General features: G+C 48.0%; 1 protein-coding gene across 1 annotated transcript in view; it reads right to left on the bottom strand.

The window, feature by feature from the left end:
• Positions 1-21,448, bottom strand: part of ofcc1 (orofacial cleft 1 candidate 1) — a 210,887-nt gene that overhangs the window by 158,935 nt on the left and 30,504 nt on the right. The window contains exon 6 of the mRNA XM_072468662.1: positions 14,235-14,359. Coding sequence (XP_072324763.1) covers positions 14,235-14,359 — 125 coding nt within the window. The remainder of the gene's footprint in view (positions 1-14,234; positions 14,360-21,448) is intronic.

Here is a 21,448-nt window from a genome sequence, read left to right as displayed (position 1 = left end):
AATGAGAAGGGTTTATGCTGATAGTGTGAGGTGTACGAGGGTGGGAGGAGGCTTGTGGTGGAACCCAAACACTGGTATGGGCCAATTTGGTTGAATGGTTTGTCTGTGTGCTGTAGATCTCAGGTCATACGTGAATGCTAACCCTGCAGACTTGTTTGAGATTCAAGTCAAAAAGTTATCACTAATTTGTCAGAAATAAGGGTTTCGATGCGTAACAGATTTAACCAAAACTGGTGATAATGGTGCTGATGTTGAGTCATTACTGCACACGTACCATGCAAGTTGGTTGTATTATAAGTGGATTATGGTGCACTATAATAATTCTGGTAAATTTCTGGCACCCTATGCATGTTCCCTGCTGTAGCCGGCTGGTTATTTATTATATGGTACCATAAACAAATTTGAATAATATGAATAAAGTTATGCAAAAGGAGCACACCTATGTGGATGAGCGAGTGTGCTGTAATGAATACCAATCAGAATGCAAGAGATATTATACAACTGTCTTGACAGGGAGAGAAATTAATTATGCTGACAATACTTTACTCATTTTCTTATGTTTTCTTTGCACATAAGATTTATTCATGCATTTACAATACACAGCCTGGAAAATAACGTGTCTCACATTAATCAAAAATTGCAGACAAATAAGTAATCCCTGTGCCAAAGGGCCTGGCTTCAGTTTTGATATTATTACAATTGGAATGGAATCCGACTACAAGCCAAGCAGCAAAGTGGAGATTAAGCGAGAGGCAGCTATTACCCAAAAACTGATTTTTATTTCTGGTGCAGACAAGTAAAATGCACCTAAAACCTGCATATGGAATGAGGTAATTTCAAAAATGATTGGGAATGCACGATTAACATGCTCACTGCTGCTTTCTGCGTGGAGGAAGACATCAAAAAGGATCCATACCTGTTACTTGCATCAGCAGGCAAATAATGTACAGCAAATTCTCTGATGCTTGCACAATATTCATCACCATTCGCGACTCAGATAAGGACGCAATCTCTGCCCAAATGTAGCAAGACCTGGACAACATCCAGGCTTGGGCTGATAAGTGGCAAGTAACATTCGCACCACACAAGTACCGGGCAAAGACCACCTCCAAAGAGAGAGAGTCTAACCATTGCCCCTTGACATTCAATGGTGTTACCTTCGCTGGATCCCCCACTATCAACATCTCCTGACTTCCAAATGCCTATCCACAATTAACAAGGCATAATTCAGGAGTGTGATGGAATACTCTCCCCTTGCCTGGATGAGTGCAGCTCCAGCGATACCCAAGAAGCTCACACCATCCGGGACAAAGCAGCCCACGTCATTGGCACCCCATCCAAAAACAAAATCATTCCCTCCACCACCAACACGGATTGGAATAACTTGCACAGCCCTACTGTGTGTTTCTGCTCTAGTTTCAAAATCCAATCAAACATGTGCATTTCCATGTTATTTTTTGATCTTGCCGCCAGTTTTCCCAGAAATAACGCTGCTCCTATCATTGGTAATTACTCCTGCATATTTTATTAGTGATTGAACTCATTTAAATGATCTTATATCTGTCATCAAAGCCTCAATAATATTCATCAATACAATCTTTCCATCAAGATCCATCACAGTGACACCCAGTGAGATCATTTTTACAGCAGGTAAATGAAGCGGAATTCCAGCACAGATGGTTTAACACCACGATGCATGACAGCTTTAGCATATTTCTGACACATAATGATTGACAAGGGGGAAATCCAGTATTGAGCGCTGGGATGACTGAAGGCACAGCCACCAATGCTGGGGCATAAGCAGTCCGGGGATTCTCAAGAGGCCAGAGGTGGAGCTACGCAGAAATCTCAGAGGGTAGCTGGGTTGGGTTTGGAATGAAGGCAGGGGAGCAGAAAGGCCTAGTCTAAGGATGTCCCCGCAACGCGTCTTGCCCTGTTCAGTCAATGGTCCTGTAGATGTGGGCAGAGGCACAAAGCAATCCAGGAAAATGCGGCTTAAGGCCTGGTTGTCCTGAATCCTGGTCTTGGACACACCTGAGACCATTCTAGCAGAATGCCATAAAAACCTGCAGTGGGGATTTGGGGGACCAATCTCTAAGCTAAGCGTGAGAGCTACAAGCAGTGTGGCTTGTGTGTAAGCAAAGAGATAGTTCTTCAAAATCTACCGGCACGCAGCTAATGGCATTATTGTGAATATAATCAGGGTTTCCCCAAAAGAAAAAGACTCAACATGTTCTGAATCGATGGGATTCGGTCAAGAGCAGAACTTCAATGACTAAATTATTCTTTAGATCTGGAATACTCACCTCTTTCAGGGGAACAATGGAAGAAAGTGTGTGCACTTTGGGTCGTCTGCCTCATGTATCTGTGCTTTCTTTATCACTGGACAACAGACGCCTAGTTATCGGGTGTGGGAACTACATGCATCTAACAATATGACTCTGTTCAGCTAGCCAAAATCTTTACTGACCACTGTGCTGTCACAAGCTCATTCCAAGACCCGGCATAAAGCTGAGAGAAATTTCTAACTGATGTGCTTTATTTTCCTGAAGAATGCGAGTGCCCAGAGTAAGGTTTTGAGTCGACAGCTGTGTGAAAGTCTCTCCCAGGGCCTTGCATCACTTTCCTCCCCTTTCTTGCCCCTACCGTTTCTGGGCACAATCGACAAGCGAGGGGCTGTCCAACCGGGCAGCGGAGACGAAAGCTGACCTGAAATTCATTCCAAACACTTCACCATCATTAAACTTAAGTGAACGAAACGTGCTCGAATTTCAAAAGAATGCCAGTGGCATTTTAATCACGGTGCACCAGATTCCTCAGTGTTGTGAGTGGGATGTACTTCACGGAATCAGTTTTAGAATTGGGCCAACAAAATTTTGCAACTTCGCGAAATCTTCGCAACCAAAGCGTACGTTCATATTTTCAACAACTGTACACATCCACATGCTCAGTGCCTCAGATGGATTGGCCAAACTGTCGTACTAAGATTTTGATGCATTAGGAATAAAATATTCGGGTGAATCATATTCGTCAATAAGTTGCCCTGATGGCAGAGTAATTTTTCACCTTGGGATATAAATATCACTTAAATATTGTAAGAAAATATAGTTGCCCAAGGTAAAACCTTTCATAGAATTTACAGCGCAGAAGGAGGCCATTCAGCCCATCAAGTCTGCACCGGCCCTTGGAAAGAGCACCCTACTTAAGCCCTCACCTCCACCCGATCCCCGTAACCCCACCCAACATTTTTCGACACCAAGGGCCATTCAGCATGGCCAATCCACTTAACCTGCACATCTCTGAACTGTGGGAGAAAACCAGAGCACCCGGAGGAAACCCACACACACACGGGGAGAACGTGCAGACTCCGCACAGACAGTGACTCAGCCGGGAATCGAACCTGGGACCCCTGGAGCGACAGTGCTACCCATTGTGCCGCCCTTCAGGGGAATTGTTTGAGGGGGGTGTACAATGCTATGGTAGGACACAGAGTATGACGCACAAAGATATATATGTTATTGAACCTTTTCTTATGGAGTACAGGATTTCCATAAATCCCTCACTATTGCGCCCAAGGATCTCAGTTTGCATCGAAAATATCTGAATTCCTGAAAACTGTATGGGCTAACAGAGGAAAAAGCATGTAAAACAATGAGAAAGGAATGAAAAAATAAAAACAAAAGAAAGACTTGTATTTGTACAGATCCTTGTGACCTCAGGGCACACCAAAGCACGGTAAAGTCAATGAAGTACTTCTGAGGTGTCCTCACCGGTGTAATATAGGAACCACAGTGACCTGGGGAGGTGGTGGCATAGTGGTATTGTCATTGGTCAGAGACCCAGAGTAATGCTGTTCAAATCCCGCCACTGCCGATGGTGAAATATGAATTCAATAAAAACCTGGAATGAAAAGTCTAATGATGATCATGAAGTCGATTGCCGTAAAAAAAGCATCTGATTCAGTAATGCCCTTACCTGGTCTGGCCTACATGTGACTCCAGAGCCACAGCAATGTGGTTGATTCTTAACTGTCCCCTCAAGGGCAATTCGGGATGCAACGCCCACATTCCATGAACGAATAAATAAAAATTGTGCAGAGCAAGCACCCACAAACAGCACTGGTAATGGCCAGAAATATCTGTTTTCAGGTGTTAATTGAGAGACAAATATCAATCAGGACAGTGGGGAGAAGTCATTCGATCATCTTCGAGATTGTGTCCAGAAAACCTTTATGTCCATCAGGAGAGGGGAGACGTAACTTAATGTACCACCTGAAAGTCGGTGGCTCCAAAGTACTGCCCTGGGGAGTCAGTCTAGATTTTGTGCCTGATATCCGAATTCACATCCTTCTGACTTGAGAAACAGCGAAAATGTATGGCTCCAAAGGAGGCCATTCAGCCCATCATTCTTGCCAGCCAATAAAGAGGTATCCAGTCTAATCCTGGTCTCCAGCTCTTGGTCCGTAGCCTTGACGGTTCCAGCATCTGAAGTGCGTATTTTTTAAATGCGGTTTCAAGCAGTGAATTCCAGGCCCCAACAAGTTATGGTAGAACTGCATGAAACACTAGTTGGAGTACTGCGCACAGTTCTGGTCACCACATTACAGCAAGGATGTGATTGAACTAGGCAGGATACCGAGGAGTTTGGTGACCAAATGTCTCCTAAATTTTACGCTAATCTTACACCATTTACTTTAAATTTACACCTACTTCTTACTGGCCTCTCTGCCAAGGGGAATAGGTCCTGCCTATTGTCCCTACCTAAGCACCTCATAATTTTCAGAAGCTCAATTTTTAAATTAAAAAAATATATATTTAGAGTACCCAATTCATTTTTTCCAATTAAGGGGCAATTTAGCATGGCCAATCCACCTAGCCTACACATCTTTGGGTTGTGGGGGTGAAACCCACGCAAACACGGGGAGAATGTGCAAACTCCACACGGACAGTGACCCAGAGCTGGGATTGAACCTGGGACCTCGGCGCCATGAGGCAACAGGGCTAACCCACTGCGCCACCGTGCTGCCCGCTTCAGAAGCTCAATTAAGTCTCTCCTCAGCCTCTTCTGTTTCAAAGAAAACAATAGCAGCCTATCCAACCTTTCCTCAGAGCTAAAATTCTCCATTCCTGGCAACATCCTTGTAAATCCCCTCTGTACCTTCTCGAGTGCAATCGCTGTAAGAAGTCTTACAACACCAGGTTAAAGTCCAACAGGTTTATTTGGAATCACTAGCTTTCGGAGCGCAGCTCCTTCATCGCTCACCTGCTGAGTGATGAAGGTGGCACGGTGATTAGCACTGCTGCCTCACGGCTCCAGGTTCCCGGGTTCAATTCCGGCCTCGGGCGACTGTGCGGAGTTTGCACTTTCTCCCCGTGTCTGCGTGGGTTTCCTCCGGGTGCTCCGGTTTCCTCCAGAGTCCAAAGATGTGCAGGTTAGGTGGATTGGCCAGGCTAAAATTGCTCCTTTGTGTCCAAAAGGTTAGGTGGGGTTACTGGGTTATGGGGATAGGGTGGAGACGTACCATGAATGTGAAATCATCCAGTTTGGCAGGAATAATAAAAAAGGAATCTGTTATCTAAATGGTGAGAAATTGAAGAGCTTAGTTTCAGAGGATTCTGGGTGTTCTAGCGCATGGATCACAGAAGGCCAGTTCGCATGTATAGCAAATAGTTAGGAAAGCTAATAGAATGTTATCATTTATTGCGAGGGGAATTGAATATAAAAGTAGGGAGGTTATGCTTCAGTTGTACACGGCATTGATGAGACCACATCTGGAGTATTGCGTACAGTATTGGTCTCCTTATTTAAAGAAGGATGTAAATGCGTTAGAAACAGTTCAGAGAAGGTTTATTAGACTAATACATGTGCGGGTTGTCTTATGAGAAAATTGGACAGGCTACGCTTGTCTCCACTGGAGTTTAAAAAATTAAGAGGCGACTTGATTGAAAAATATAAGATCCTGAGGGGACTTGACAGGGCGGAAGTGGAGAGGATGTTTCCTCTTGTGGGAGAATCTGGAACTAGGGGTCACTGATTAAAAATAACTGGTCACCCATTTATGACAGACATGAGGAGAAATGCTTTCTGTTCGAGCGTTGAGGCTCTTTGGAACTAAAGGCAGCGGAGCAGTGTCTTTGAATGTTTTTAAGGCGGAGGAAGATAAACTCTTGATAAACTAGTGCGGGTGAAAGGTTATTGGGGGTAGGCACCAGGTTACAAGCAGCTCAGCCATGATCTTATTGAACGGCGGAGCAGGCTCGATGGGCCGAGTGGCCTACTCCTGCTCCTAATTCACATGCTCATATGCACTTAAAGTTGTGTTGGGGTAATTTGGGAAGACATGGAAGTTAAGTAGACAAAAGCACAGATCAGAAACAAGACGATAGCACCTTCCACATTAGAAGCAAATGCTTGTAGATTCACCCTTTAAATAATGTAACACAAGCTGATGGTCTGATCGTCACACGTGCTGCTCACACTCATGTGCTACTCACATGCATGTCCCACCCCCCGTGTGTGTTCCACTCACACGCACATCCCACTCCCATGCCTGTCCCAGAATTTTTCATTAACCTCACTATAGTGCAGGTAATCTTCCACCGACAAGCACGTTCTCCTCCCTGGCCTGCAAAGACATGTTTGGCTTCTCCAATAAAGGTTGGCCATTAGGCACGGCTTTCCTTCCAAACGCTCTATTTTCTGGATGAACAAGCAGAAGAAACAGCGCATATGAAGAGGATGAGGAAATAATCTGTGATTGGACATGAAAGCAGGACCCCAGGGAGGAACTCCTGGAGAGTCGGCTCAACATGTGCTGCTTCCGACAGTAGCTGCCTTACTTCTGTTAGCAGCTTCACATCTGCTCCCGGGTCAAGGCGTGTTGCTGTTTCGAACTTTGAAATGGGTTTGCAAACACCGCTGCCATTTCTCCCCTCGCACCGTTGATGCAAATAAAGTTGTTTTAGTGTGTTAAATACCTGTTGGATCGAGTTTCTGCTCCTTGCATGTTACTTAATGTACACCCTTTGCTACAGGGTTTGTGGATGTATCATGAACCATTTTGTCTTTTCTCCCTACAGATGCTGAAAGATGCCCTCGTACGAACGGGATATGGTGCTCGACTCATCGATCGACAGTTCCAATGCGCCACAACAAAAAACCGCACCGACCTCCTCAGAAGACAAACACGGGACACAACCGGCAAAGTACCCTTCGTCGTCCAGTACTTCCCCAGAGCGGAGAAACTACAACATCTTCTTCGCAGCCTTCAACACATCATCAATGAAGACGAACATCTTGCCAAGGTCATCCCACACCCCCACTACTTGCCTTCAAACAACCGCGCAACCTCAAACAAACCGTTGTTTGCAGCAAACTACCCAGCCTTCAGAACAGTGACCACGACACCACACAACCCTGCCATGGCAATCTCTGCAAGACGTGCCAGATCATCAACATGGATACCACTATTACACGTGAGAACACCACCCACCAGGTACGCGGTACATACTCGTGCGACTCGGCCAACGTTGTCTATCTCATACGCTGCAGGAAAGGATGTCCCGAAGCGTGGTACATTGGCGAGACCATGCAGACGCTGCGACAACGGATGAACGGACATTGCGCGACAATCGCCAGGCACAAATGTTCCCTTCCAGTCGGGGAACACTTCAGCAGTCAAGGGCATTCAGCCTCTGATCTTCGGGTAATCGAAGATGTGAAGAATGCTTCAAGGCAGCCTTCAGGACGCACAACGCAGAATCGGCAAACAGAACAGGGCTGGTTTAGCACACTGGACTAAATAGCTGGCTTTTAAAGCAGACCAAGGCAGGCCAGCAGCACGGTTCAATTCCCGTACCAGCCTCCACGAACAGGCACCGGAATGTGGCGACTAGGGGCGTTTCACAGTAACTTCATTTGAAGCCTACTTGTGACAATAAGCGATTTTCATTTCATTTCATTTTCAAACTTAGAGCCAAGTTCCGCACACATGAGTACGGCCTCAACCGGGACCTTGGATTCATGTCGCATTACATTCACCCCCCACCATCTGGCCTGGGCTTGCGAAACCCTACCAACTGTCCTGGCTTGAGACAATTCACACCTCTTTAACCTGGGATTACCCCTCTCTCTGGATCTGTAAAGATTTAATTAACTGCAAATGCTCGCATTCAAAGTATCGGCTTGCATCTTTGACTTTGTCTATATATGTGTTTCTGGAACCTACCTCGTCATTCACCTGAGGAAGGAGCAGCGCTCCGAAAGCTAGTGACATCGAAACAAACCTGTTGGACTTTAACCTGGTGTTGTAAGACTTCGTACTGTGCTCACCCCAGTCCAACGCCGGCATCTCCACATCATCAAGAAGTGGGCACACTGGCTGCAGTCTCCGTGGAGGAGGCAGCGAACCTTCTTCCTCAACTCCCCTTCCAATGTCTTCAGTAAGAAGTCTTACAACATTGTAAGGTAAGAAGGTAAGAGGTCTTACATCAGAGGCTGAATGCCCTTGACTGCTGAAGTGTTCCCCGACTGGGAGGGAACATTCCTGCCTGGTGATTGTCGCGCGATGTCCGTTCATTCGTTGTCGCAGCGTCTGCATGGTCTCGCCAATGTACCACGCTTCGGGACATCCTTTCCTGCAGCGTATGAGGTAGACAACGTTGGCCGAGTCGCACGAGTATGTACCGCGTACCTGGTGGGTGGTGTTCTCACGTGTAATAGTGATATCCATGTCGATGGTCTGGCACGTCTTGCAGAGATTGCCATGGCAGGGTTGTGTGGTGTCGTGGTCACTGTTCTGAAGACTGGGTAGTTTGCTGCAAACAATGGTTTGTTTGAGGTTGCACGGTTGTTTGAAGGTAAGTAGTGGGGGTGTGGGGATGACCTTGGCAAGATGTTCATCTGCATCGATGACGTGTTGAAGGCTGTGAAGAAGATGTTGTAGTTTCTCCGCTCCGGGAAAGTACTGGACGACGATTGTCGGTTGTGTCCCATGTTTGTCTTCTGAGGAGGTCGGTGCGGTTTTTTGCTGTGGCGCGTTGGAACTGTCGATCGATGAGTCGAGCGCCATATCCCGTTCGTATGAGGGCATCTTTCAACGTCTGTAGATGTCTGTTACGCTCCTCCTCGTCTGAGCAGATCCTGTGTATACGGAGCGCTTGTCCATAGGGGATGGCTTCTTTAATGTGTTTAGGGTGGAAGCTGGAGAAGTGGAGCATCATGAGGTTATCCGTAGGTTTGCGGTAAAGCGAAGTGCTGAGGTGACCGTCCTTGATGGAGACGAGTGTGTCCAAGAATGCAACTGATTTTGGAGAGTAGCCCATGGTGAGTCTGATGGTTGAATGGAACTTATTGATGTCATCGTGTAGTCGTTTCCGTGATTCTTCGCCGTTGGTCCAAAGGAAAAAAATGTAATTGATGTATCTGGTGTATAATGTCGGTTGAAGGTTCTGTGTGGTGAGTAGGTCTTGTTCAAACTTGTGCATGAAGATGTTGGCGTATTGGGGTGCGAATTTGGTCCCTATGGCTGTTCCGTGCATCTGGATGAAGAACTTGTTGTCGAAGGTGAAGACGTTGTGATCCAGAATGAAGCGGTTGAGTTGCAGAATTGCGTCTGGAGATTGGCAGTTGTCGGTGTTGAGTACTGAGGCGGTTGCAGCAATGCCGTCGTCATGGGGGAGCTGGTATAGAGTGCGGAGACGTCCATTGTGACGAGGAATGTTCCTGGTTCAACTGATCCATGGGTGCTGAGTTTCTGTAGGAAGTCCGTCGTGTCGCGACAGAAGCTGGGCGTACCTTGTACGATGGGTTTCAAGATGCTCTTGATGTAGCCAGAGAGGTTCTCACACAGGGTCCCATTGCCTGAAGAGATAGTACAGCCTGGTGCCAGTGTATTCACTGAATGTCTTCAGTGCCAGGGTATTCCCGAGCTGGGCCTGGCACCCCGTGTTAGTGTAAGTACAAGGCTTTCAGCCAGTGGTCCAACTGCAGCAAGCAGCTGATCAAGGCAAAATGGCTGCGGATGCTGGAATCTGAAACAAAACAGAAAATGCTGGACAACCTCAGCAGGCCTGACTGCATCTGTGGAGAGAGAAGGGAGCTAACATTTCTAGTCTGGACGACTCTTTGTCGTAGAGAGAGGAATGGGAATAGGGTCAGATTTATACTGTTGTGGAGGGGGGAGGCATGGAGCGGTGGGGCTGGATAGGGGGCCAGGGATAGGTGGAGATTGACAAAGATGCCGTAGACAGAAAGACAAAAGGAATGCAAATGGGGGTGATTAAGGTGATTAAGGGGGTGCCGAGAGTGGCACATAAAGATATTAGAATGTGTGAATAGCAGAACAGAGGTGAGCAGTGTGTCAAAGGGCAACTAGGAACAAATCAAAGGAAGAAATGAAAATCAATTGATAGAAATAAAAATGGGGTGAAGGTGGAGGGGAGAGTTCACAGTCTGAAGTTGTTGAACTCAAGGCTAAGTCCAGAAGGCTGTAACCTGTCTCATCGGAGTTGAGGTGCTGTTCCTCAAGTTTGCTCCTTCAGCCATTGTTCAACCTCATTTTGCACAGGAGGCGCTTCACAGCAGTAATAGATTAGCTAATCTGGCACAAGTGGCAATCAGAGGGCTAACCGGCCACCCGCCGGCCTGTTTTTCAGCGTTGGGGTCGGTCCGCGAGTGGGACCTCACCATCCCACCGTTGACTCCTCGCCACCGGGAAACCCGTGCGCCGGCGTGGGACCTGAATTTCCCGCCGCCGTGAGCAGCCGGTGAATCCCGGCCATAGGGTTCAAAAGCAAATGTAGAAAGGGGCAATGAATTGTGTTCACATTTGCTGGTAGAAGTTGTTTCTCATGCAGAGCTCAGAATTCATTTCTGTGCATGCTTTTAACTTTCGGGAATCAGGGGCGTCATTCTCCGACCCCCCGCCGGGTCGGAGAATGGCCGTTGGCCGCCGTGAATCCCGCCCCCGCCCCCGCCGAAGTCTCCGCTCCCGGAGATTGGGCGGGGGCGGGAATCCAGCCGCGCCGGTTGGCGGGACCCCCCGCTGGATTCTCCGGCCCGGATGGGCCGAAGTCCCGCCCAGAAACTGCCTGTCCCGCCGGCGTAAATCAAACCTGGTATTTACCGGCGGGACCAGGCGGCGTGGGCGGGCTCCGGGGTCCTGGGGGGGGGCGCGGGGCGATCTGACCCCGGGGGGTGCCCCCACGGTGGCCTGGCCCGCGATCGGGGCCCACCGATCCGCGGGCGGGCCTGTGCCGTGGGGGCACTCTTTCCCTTCCGCCTCCGCTACGGCCTCCACCATGGCGGAGGCGGAAGAGACTCTCCCCACTGCGCATGCGCGGGAAACTTTCGGCGGCCGCTGACGCTCCCGCGCATGCGCGGAGAAACTGACAGCGGCCGCTGACGCTCCCGCGCATGCGCCGCATTTCCGCGCCAGCTGGCGGGGCAACAAACGCCATTTCCGCCAGCTGGCGGGGCGGAAATCCCTCCGGCGTCGGCCTAGCCCCTCAATGTTGGGGCTAGGCCGCCAAAGATGCGGAGACTTCCGCACCTTTTTGCCGGCGCGATGCCCGTCTGATTTGCGCCAGCTTTGGCGCCAGTCGGCGGGCATCCCGCCGTTGGGGGAGAATTTCGCCCTGGATGACAGGAATTTAAATTCCTGCCTTGTAAATTATTTTGACAGAAGTCTTGGTAAGTGATGAAATGAAAATGAAAATCGCTTATTGTCACAAGTAGGCTTCAAATGAAGTTACTGTGAAAAGCCCCTAGTCGCCACATTCCGGCGCCTGTTCGGGGAGGCCGGTACGGGAATTGAACGGTGCTGCTGACCTGCCTTGGTCTGCTTTCAAAGCCAGCGATTTAGCCCTGTGCTAAACAGCTGGATTTGGTGGGGAGGTAGGATGTAAGTGCCTTTATCTGGTGGATCAAACTTTATTGCTTGAAAGTCCTGGGTTATCCGATGCCCTCCGGCAGTTCGATTCCTGTTTCATTTTCTCTCCCTGATAGTGAATTAAAGTGCCAGTCCCTTTAGCACAGCAGAGGAGGGTGTCCTGGCTCCGGGGACCAATGGGGACCGAGAGCAGACGATCACCCTAGAGGGTGGAGTGCCCTCTCAGGCAGAATATATCGGGGAGCCATGTAGTAAAGATGTAAAGGCTGGAGGGGCAGCTCCGTGCTGCTCCAGGGCAGTGAGTCCAGCGGCCTCAGTACTATCGTCCCTTGTTATCCATAAATTCTGTTTGTTCCACAAAGCACCTTCGCCTTATCACTGCAAGACCACCACACGCCTCTTGCTTCTGGGCTGCAAAATTAAAACCTTTATGGTCAGTCAACAGTGGTAAGTGTCTTCATATAGAGAGGAAATACCTTTAAGTAATACCAGGATCCCAGGTTCGATTCCCCACTGGGTCACTGTCTGGGCGGAGTCTGCACGTTCTCCCCGTGTCTCCGTGAGTTTCCTCCGGGTGCTCCGGTTTCCTCCCACAGTCCAAAGACGTGCAGGTTAGGTGGATTGGCCATGATAAATTGCCCTTAGTGACCTAAAAGGTAAGGAGGGGTTATTGGGTTATGGGGATAGGGTGGAAGTATGGGGATAGGGGCTGTTTAGCACAGGGCTAAATCGCTGGCTTTGAAAGCAGACCCAGGCAGGCCAGCAGCACGGTTCAATTCGCGTACCAGGCGCTGGAATGTGGCGACTAGGGGCTTTTCACAGTAACTTCATTTGAAGCCTACTTGTGACAATAAGCGATTTTCATTTCATTTAATTTCAAGTGAGGGTTTAAGTGGGTCGGTGCAGACGCGATGGGCCGAATGGCCTCCTTCTGTACTGTATGTTCTATGTTCTATGTTCCAACTCTAGAAACCCCCAACTAAGGGCTTTTCACAGTAACTTCATTGAAGCCTACTTGTGACAATAAGCTATTATTATTCTTACAAAAATCTAAGGCAGTATCCATACTGAGTCCCAGACTGCATTGAGATGATTGTCCTGGGATGCCGCTTGCTAGGTTCAGGCACTAGATTCGGGCTACATAAGTCAGGGGCAGGAAGGCACATTCCAATTAAGTCCAGATCAGCGAACACGGCTATTTTAAAAAACTTACTTTTGGAGGATCACGATGGCTCCATCAACAGTGAAACCTGTCCATGATTGCACAGTACATATTCAAACCAATTATTGTAGTTAGGTAACTGGGATTCTGTGTACACCAGGAAAGCGCCAATTAGGTTTTAAACGGGATCATTCACCTGAAACAGGTAGGAGCTTCGGACCTTCAGAGCCAGATAGCGGACAATGTCATCTCTGCAGAGGCGTTAAGCTCACCAGCACCATTTTGTGGCTGCTAATTCCTCGTCAGCAAAGATTGTGATGAGTTACAATCAACCCTCAAAGACTTCCGAAGTTTTGAAACTTGGCATCTGCAGTGAACCAAGGACTGCAGTTGCTCCAACATTACACATTGCGAAAGGTAGCTCTTGCTGGATTTTACATGGAATCATAGAAAGGATTCAGCACATAAGAAGGCCCTTCGGCCCATCTTGTCCATGAGGCATTCTATAAGAGCAACGCAGCTAGGCCCACTCCCCCAAGGTTCACAGAAGCAGCACTCAACAATAATCCATGCCTTTATGATGACCATCAGAGTGCATCAGAGTGTTCAGGGCGAGGGACCATCACGACTTAAAGTACTTAACAATGATTTGGATCTGGGAAAACATGTACTCCTACTGAAACACTAGCTATACAGCCTATATAATTTGCAGTTACAAACTCTATATGGCAGACGCCGATGTGTACAAATGACTTAAGATTGATAATCTGAAACGAAAATATTCAAAATGAAATCAAAAAATAACAAGTTAAATCTGAAATCATCCTCATGTTTCTCTCCGGAATTCATCCTAGTTTGAAGCCAAGAACGTACGCATTCTCCCTCACATAATCAGAATTTAAAGGTTAGATGTGCGCTTTTTTGACAATGTCCCTTTAACATCTTCACTCCTGCATTAAGCTAATCTAATTAACATGATTTTTTTTCTCAACACTGATCCTTTAGTCAGTCAAGAACAGGCACCTTAATCCCCTAGCTTTGAGATTCCCCAACAGATAAAAGAGGAACCTATTAAACGTAATTGTACGTGCCAAAAGGATAACTCGGTAAAAATAATGAAAGAATGGGTGCGGAGAAGAAATGCCTTTTGTAAAGGGCAGCCTATTTTTGAATGGCACTCACGCGACAGAGAAACGGTATTGATCCGGGTCCACCTGGTATGAGGGCACCTGTGGAGATCTGACCTTCTCAACAGGATTTGGACATTCATCTTTGGTGTTGAATTCAAGCAGATTATGACGAATAGCCTGTAAACAAAACAAATTGAGGAATATTAACCTGCCAGAAAACCATTGAAAAATTACTAACATTTCGAGCAAAGAGCCATCCTGGGCACGTTAAAGGGGAGACTACCACGCTCTTGACCAGATATTTTGCTACAATTAATTACTTTTAAAAAAAAATACATTTTTTAGGGTACCCAATTATTTTTTTCCAATTAAGGGGCAATTTAGTGTGGCCAATCCACCTACCCTGCACATCTTTGGTTTGTGGGGGCGAAACCCACGCAGACACGGGGAGAATGAGCAAACTCCACACGGACAGTGATCCAGAGCTACAATTAATTACTTGGAAAAAAATAACCCCCATTTTTTTACTTCCATCTGTGATGTTTTTTCTTCTGAAGGGTTCATGGTGCCTCACAAACTGCACGCGTGTGCTTCTCAGTGTTGTTTTAAGAAAGCATTTAGATTCCAGGGGATTAATGTCCATAAGTCCCCTTGCTTGTTGATTGACATTTTTAGCAGAATGGATACATGAATTAACTAGTCGTCTTCAATGTTTGACTGATGTTATGAGAGATCAGCACTGAATGAAGGAAGGCCCTTTCCCCCTCTCACCACCCTTCAGATTAATACACTTCCTGAAGTGGACTGCGACAGGAACGTGATCACACGTAAGCAGCGGGATTCTCCCAACGGGCGGCTAAGTGCCAATGCCGGAGTAAAGACGGGAGTGTTTTACTGCGGCGTCGGCGCCCGTTCTGGGACCCCCATTCTGCCGCCCACAAGGGGCTAGGACGGCAACTGGCCCACGCCGCTCCAGCTGCCGATCCCGGCCTGAATCCCCGCGGCGCAGTTGGGCCGGTGCCAACGAGCCCATGCGCAGTGGCCTTCTTCCCCGCGCTGGCCCCGACGCATAATGGCGCAGGGTTACAGGAGCCGGCGCGGGGGAAAGGAGGCCGGGGGGGCAGAGTGGCCCGCCCGCCGATCGGTGGGCCCCGATCACAGGCCAGTCCATTACGGAGCCCCCCCTGGGGTCAGACGACCCCCCCCCCCCTCCCACAGACCGCCCCCGGACCCCTCGATGCCGAGGTCCCGCCGGCTCAGAGGATGTTATAACGTCGCCGGCGGGACATCCGGGTCGGAGAATCGGCACACTGGCCCGGGCCGGAGAGTCGGCGCATACCCCGACCGGCACCGCATTGACCACGCCGGCACCGATCCTCCGCACTGTGGAGAATTGCGTCCCGGCGTCGGGGTGGCGTGACCCGGCGGGGGGGTTGGAGAATTCCGCCCCTTGTCTACAGGCAGAGAGAGACACACAAGGCCCCTTTAAAAAATAATCGCAACGGAAATAATCTCCTGGTGTTGACAGTTTATAGGATGTAACTTCCATTACGTGGATGGATCAGAGAATCTGGGGTTGTCCTTGGAGGAGAGTTGATGGAGAGGAGATTTAATGGAGGCGTTCAAAGTCATGAAGGGGGGGGGGGTTGGAGAATCAGGGCAGAGTAGATGGGGGTGAACCGTTCCCGTTGATGGGAAGATCAAGAACCAGAGGGCACAGAGTTAAGATGATTTCCAAACAAATCGGAGGTGACATGAGGAAAAATGCTTTCACACAGCGAGTGCTTCGGATCCGGAATGCGCTGCCTGCGGGTGTGACGGAGGCAAATTCAATCCAGGTTTTCAAAAAGGAATTGGATAATTACCTGAAAAGTCGGATTTGCAGGGCCGTGGGGAAAATGGCAGGAGAGTGGGACCAGGTGGAGTTGCTCTTGTGAGGAATCAGCACACAACTGATGGGCTGAATTGCCTCCTCGGTGCTCGAACCATCCACGATTCTACGATAAATTGTGGCTCGAAAAAGAATGCTAAAATTGCCTCTTCATATGGCAAAATAATTTCAAGCATTCAACTGAGCACTAAGAGCTAAATAATAATAATAATCTTCATTATTGTCACAAGTAGGCTTACATTAACACTGCAATGAAGTTACTCTGAAAATCCCCTGGTCGCCACATTCCGGCGCCTGTTCAGGTACACTGAGGGAGAATTCAGAATGTCCAATTCACCTAACAGCACAACTTTTGGGACTTTGGGAGGAAACCGGAGCACCCGGAGGAAACCCACGCAGACACGGGGAGACGTGCAGAATCCGCACAGACTGTGACCCAAGCGGGAATTGAACCTGGGACCCTGGCGCTGTGAAGCAACAGTGCTAACCAATTGACTGTGCCATCACATCTTAGCTGAGCTGGCACACAAAAAATGTTATGGATGCATATTCTAAAGTCAGATCACAGGTGCCCAGCTCTGGACGAAAATATTAACTTCATGACCAAGTATCAGGAGGTTTGGCATTAAAAATTCAACTGGTACATGTTTTTGTATTGTCGTGGAGTAGGTCATTTTGGCTTGTCTTTCAAACTTCATTTTGAAGATCCAGCTCGGGGGGAAAAAATAAATCTTGAATGCCTTTTTCTGGCAGTCAGAATGTTTAGTCAAAGCAATGAGTTTCAACAAGTGAAATCCGTTTAAAAATCGGTCACTGCTGCCTGTAGGATTGTAAAGATGCGACAATCACTGCTTGGAAGGATTGACCAGAGATCCAGGGTTTTTAAGACAATAGTTGATTACTTAGAGTGAACATGGTGACTATCAAGCTTGTAACTATCAAGTTATGAACATAGATTTCATAGAATTTACAGTGCAGAAGGAGGCCATTTGGCCCATCGAGTCTGCACCGGCTCTTGGAAAGAGCAGCCTACCCAAGGTCCACACCTCCACCCTATCCCCATAACCCAGTAACCCACGCAACACTAAGGGCAATTTTGGACACTAAGGGCAATTTATCATGGCCAATCCACCTAACCTGCACATCTTTGGACTGTGGGAGGAAACCGGAGCACCCGGAGGAAACCCACGCACACACGGGGAGGATGTGCAGACTCCGCACAGACAGTGACCCAAGCCGGGAATCGAACCTGGGACCCTGGAGCTGTGAAGCAATTGTGCTATCCACAATGCTACCGTGCTGTCCTATCAAGTGTATCACTTGCTGCTTCTTTCGGGGGAAGTTACAGTATAGGTTTGTTATTATTGCATCACAACTTTCCATAGGAGCACATGTTTATAAGGCAGTTTTCATTAGGTGGTGGATATAAGAATTCATAATGGAAAAACCAACAAAGTGCGTGTCGATCTAATATTTTTAACATGTTAGATACTGACAGACGGACTGAAAAGCATAAAGTAAAGAGTAGGACAGATTAATTGATTGTCCTACCCTGCCCAAATTATTGCATCATCATGTCAATTATTTTGCTCTTCACTGACTGTCATGTCCCAAAGATTTCCCTGTCCTGTGGTACAACCCAAGGGACTGTACTGAAAACTAGCTGAAATATTAACCTGTGCCTTTCCCTCAGGGAATGACGGCTGACCACCTTACCCTTAAGGGCAGCACAGTAGCATAGTGGTTAGCACAATTGCTTCACAGCGCCAGGGTCCCAGGTTCAATTCCCGGCTTGGGTCACTGTCTGTGCGGAGTCTGCACGTTCTCCCCGTGTGTGCGTGGATTTCCTCCGGGTGCTCCGGTTTCCTCCCACAGTCCAAAAATGTGCAGGTTAGGTGGATTGACCATGCTAAATTGCCCTTAGTGTCGGGTGGGTTATGGGGATGGGGGGGCTTGCTTGGGTAGGATGCTCTTTCCAAGAGCCGGTGCAGACTCGATGGGCCGAATGGCCTCCTTCTGCACTGTAAATTCTATAAAGCTGCAGATTTTCAGCATTTGTACCTTTCTTTCTCCTATTTGGCCCTGGAGAGAATTATTGCGCGATTACCAGGCACAGGCAGTATCTTCTCGGCCCAGCACTCGCTCAGTAATCCCAGTCCCTGGGTCATCCCCATCCCTCCCAACTTGGTCTCTGGCCACCCAGATATCCGTGAGGGTCCCTGTGCCTGATCGCCCTGACGCACACCTCTCGCGACTGCCCAGCCAGAGACCACGGATCAATTCAGCATCAAACATAAGTGGGAGACGTGAATTTAAGGTTTGACCGCTGCTGTTCATGGGAAAGGTCAGTAAAAGTAGAGGGGGAGATGGGGCAGAAGGAAGAAATACATGGGGAAGGCATGGAAAATGGCTGAGAGACAATGGCAATTTCAAAGTCAGGGTATATAGATCAAAAGAGGGATTATATTGAAATACCAAGTGAATGATAGGCACAGTGAGTGGGTAACGGGGAAGTCAAAGGTGAACAAAATGGGTTAATACCAGTGCTTAAACAAGAACCCGAGGAGCATTATATGAGCAAGTTAAACATTCATCTGCTCATATTGCCAGCAGTCATTCCTAGACTAGGAAGTTTGAATGAATGTTCCGATTAATTTGCACATTTCCCGAGCTGCGAACTCCAACAGATTTTGGTGTTCTGAACTCCGATTTCACCGCCATCGAAGCAGCAGTAATACCAACAACTCTCTCCTGGCCTCCAGGACTCAACCAGTTACAAGCTGCACGTTTCGTTTCACAAAAAGGACTAATTATGCAAGGCTCGCAGTGCAGAGTTTTATAGGATGCAAGTTTGCATTCGGGAATCGGGAAGGGAAGTCAGTATTCCTTCAGTCAGCATTCCCAAATCGAACTGTTGATCGATTTGAAGTCAACCGGACTTCCAATATTGACCCTGACAAGGGCAAATCGGGGTTGCCTGCGATTGGTAGGTTGGGTGCATGTCAGGGTCGCGACCAGAAACAGGACTATTTCCTAATTTAGAGTCTATTGTGGGATGCATTAAAAGGTAATTCTTGTATTTATGACTGCTCAGCCAAAGTGAAATTTGAATCGAAATAAAAAGAATAAAATACATTAGATTAAGCAGTAAAGCCTCAATTTTAACTCAGGTGTGATCAGTGTTGGGAAGGGAAGGGAAGGGCGGGGGGTGCAGTAGAAGCAACAAGCTCATATGCTGAGGCGTTGAGGCCCTCATTTACATTTGAAAGTAACATTCTCGCCAGGCAATGACCAACTTCCAACAAGAAACTGTCTAACCATTTCCCTTTAATACTGAATGGCATTACCATCGCTGAATCAACCTACTATCAATATCCTGGGGTTTACCATTGACTGAAGTGTTGGGTACTCTGCTACACAGACGAACCAACGCGGTTGCGAATGGTACAACGCGGTTTTATTTCAAACATCTATTTACAGTGGTAAACTGTTTACTGAGGTGCGATCATGACCCTTGATTCTGTGGACCTATTCCTAATTCTATCTTGTAGTGGCACTCAGCACATGGTGGATGTCTGAGTGGCTTGTAATGAGCTCTGTGCCCTGAGCCGTCTCCTGCTCGAGTCCCCAGGAACTGTCGTGTTCCCTGTTTTGTACTGTGTATGCTCTTGCCTGTGATTGGCTGTCGTGTTGTGTGTGTAGATTGGTCCGTTGATCTGTCCATCAGTATGTATGTATGTATGTGCTATGATGTTTACCTGAATATCACGACATTGACCAGGCACTGAACTGGACTGACCATGTAAATACAGTAGCTACAAGAACAGGTCTGTTGTGTTATGTTTCTTCATGTAGCATAAGCTGCTTCCTTGATGTATACTCTGACAAAGGAAGGTTCAGACTTGGAGATAGATTTAACACATTTATTGAACAGTTAACAATTCTCCTACTTGGGTTCGACTCTCCTGCTAATCTTACTATAATAACTCGATCTACCTAACTAGTCTGCTCTAATCCATGCGGTGGGTGTGATGCTTCCCTGATCTGCCCCTGTGTCTCTGAGTGTCGCCTATGGAACGAGAAAGAGCATGTGTGCCCAGTCCTTTTATATGGGTAGCCCCCTTGTGGTAGTGTCACCTCTGGGTGTGTCTTGACTGCCCATTGGTCGTGTCCTATCTTACTGACCTATTGGTTGAATGTCTGTGTGTCATGATGTCTCTGGTGCTCCCTCTAGTGTTTATTTAGTTGTAGTGTATTTACATTAACCCCTTGTGTATCTACAGTGATGCATATCACCACAAGGTCAAAGGCTGGAAATTCTGCAACGGGTCACTCACCTCCTGACTCCCCAAAGACTGCCCAAGGGCAGCATGGCAGCACAGTGGTTAGCACAGTTGCTTCACAGCTCCAGGGTCCCAGGTTCGATTCCGGCTGGGTCACTGTCTGTGCGGAGTCTGCACGTTCTCCCCGTGTCTGCGTGGGTTTCTTCCGGATGCTCCGGTTTCCTCCCAAAGATGTGCGGGTTAGGTGGATTGGCCATGCTAAATTGCCCTTAGTGTCCAAGAAATGTTAAGTGGGGGTTGCTGGGTTGCGGGGATAGGGTGGATACGTGGGCTTCAGTAGGGTGCTCTTTGTAGGGGCCGGTGCAGACTCAATGGGCCGAGTGGCTGCCTTCTGCACTGTAGATTCTATGATCTACAAGGCACATGTTAGAAATGGCACATGTAAGGAGTGGGATGGAATACTCTCCACTTACCTGGATGAGTGTAGTTTCAACAACACTCAAGAAGCTCAACAGAATTCAGGACAAAGTCCCTTGCTTGATTGGCACCCCATTCACCACTTTAAAAATTTGTTCCCTCCATTACCTAGTAGCAGGATGTACCATCTACAAGATGCACTGGAGTAACTGACGACCTTCAACAGCGCCTTCCAAAACCACGACCTTTACCACCAAGAAGTATATGGGCAGCGTATACTTGGGAACTTAAAGGAATGGCACGGTGCCACAGTGGTTAGCACTGCTCAGGGACTCTGGTTTGATTCCGACCTTGGGTGACTGCGTGGGTTTCCTCTGGGTGTTCTGATTTCCTCCTAAAGTCCAAAGATGTGCAGGTGAGGTGGATTGGTCATGTTAAATTGCCCCTTAGTGTCCAACGATGTGTAAATTAGGTGGGGTTACATGGATAAGGCAGAGGCCATTCGGCCGATCCAGTCTGGACCGACCCTCTGAAAGAGTGCCCGGTTCGGGTACTCTTTCAGAGGGTCGGTCCAGACTGGATGGGCCAAACGGCCTCCTTCTACACTGTTGGGATTCCATGAACACCACCACCTGAAGGTTCCTCTCCTCGCCACACAGCATCCTGACTTGGAAC

The sequence above is a fragment of the Scyliorhinus torazame genome, chromosome 11 (genome assembly GCF_047496885.1).
Source record: "Scyliorhinus torazame isolate Kashiwa2021f chromosome 11, sScyTor2.1, whole genome shotgun sequence".
NCBI lineage: Eukaryota > Metazoa > Chordata > Chondrichthyes > Carcharhiniformes > Scyliorhinidae > Scyliorhinus > Scyliorhinus torazame.
The sequence above is the reverse complement of the archived record's forward strand: the minus strand, read 5'-3'. Positions and strand labels throughout refer to the sequence as shown.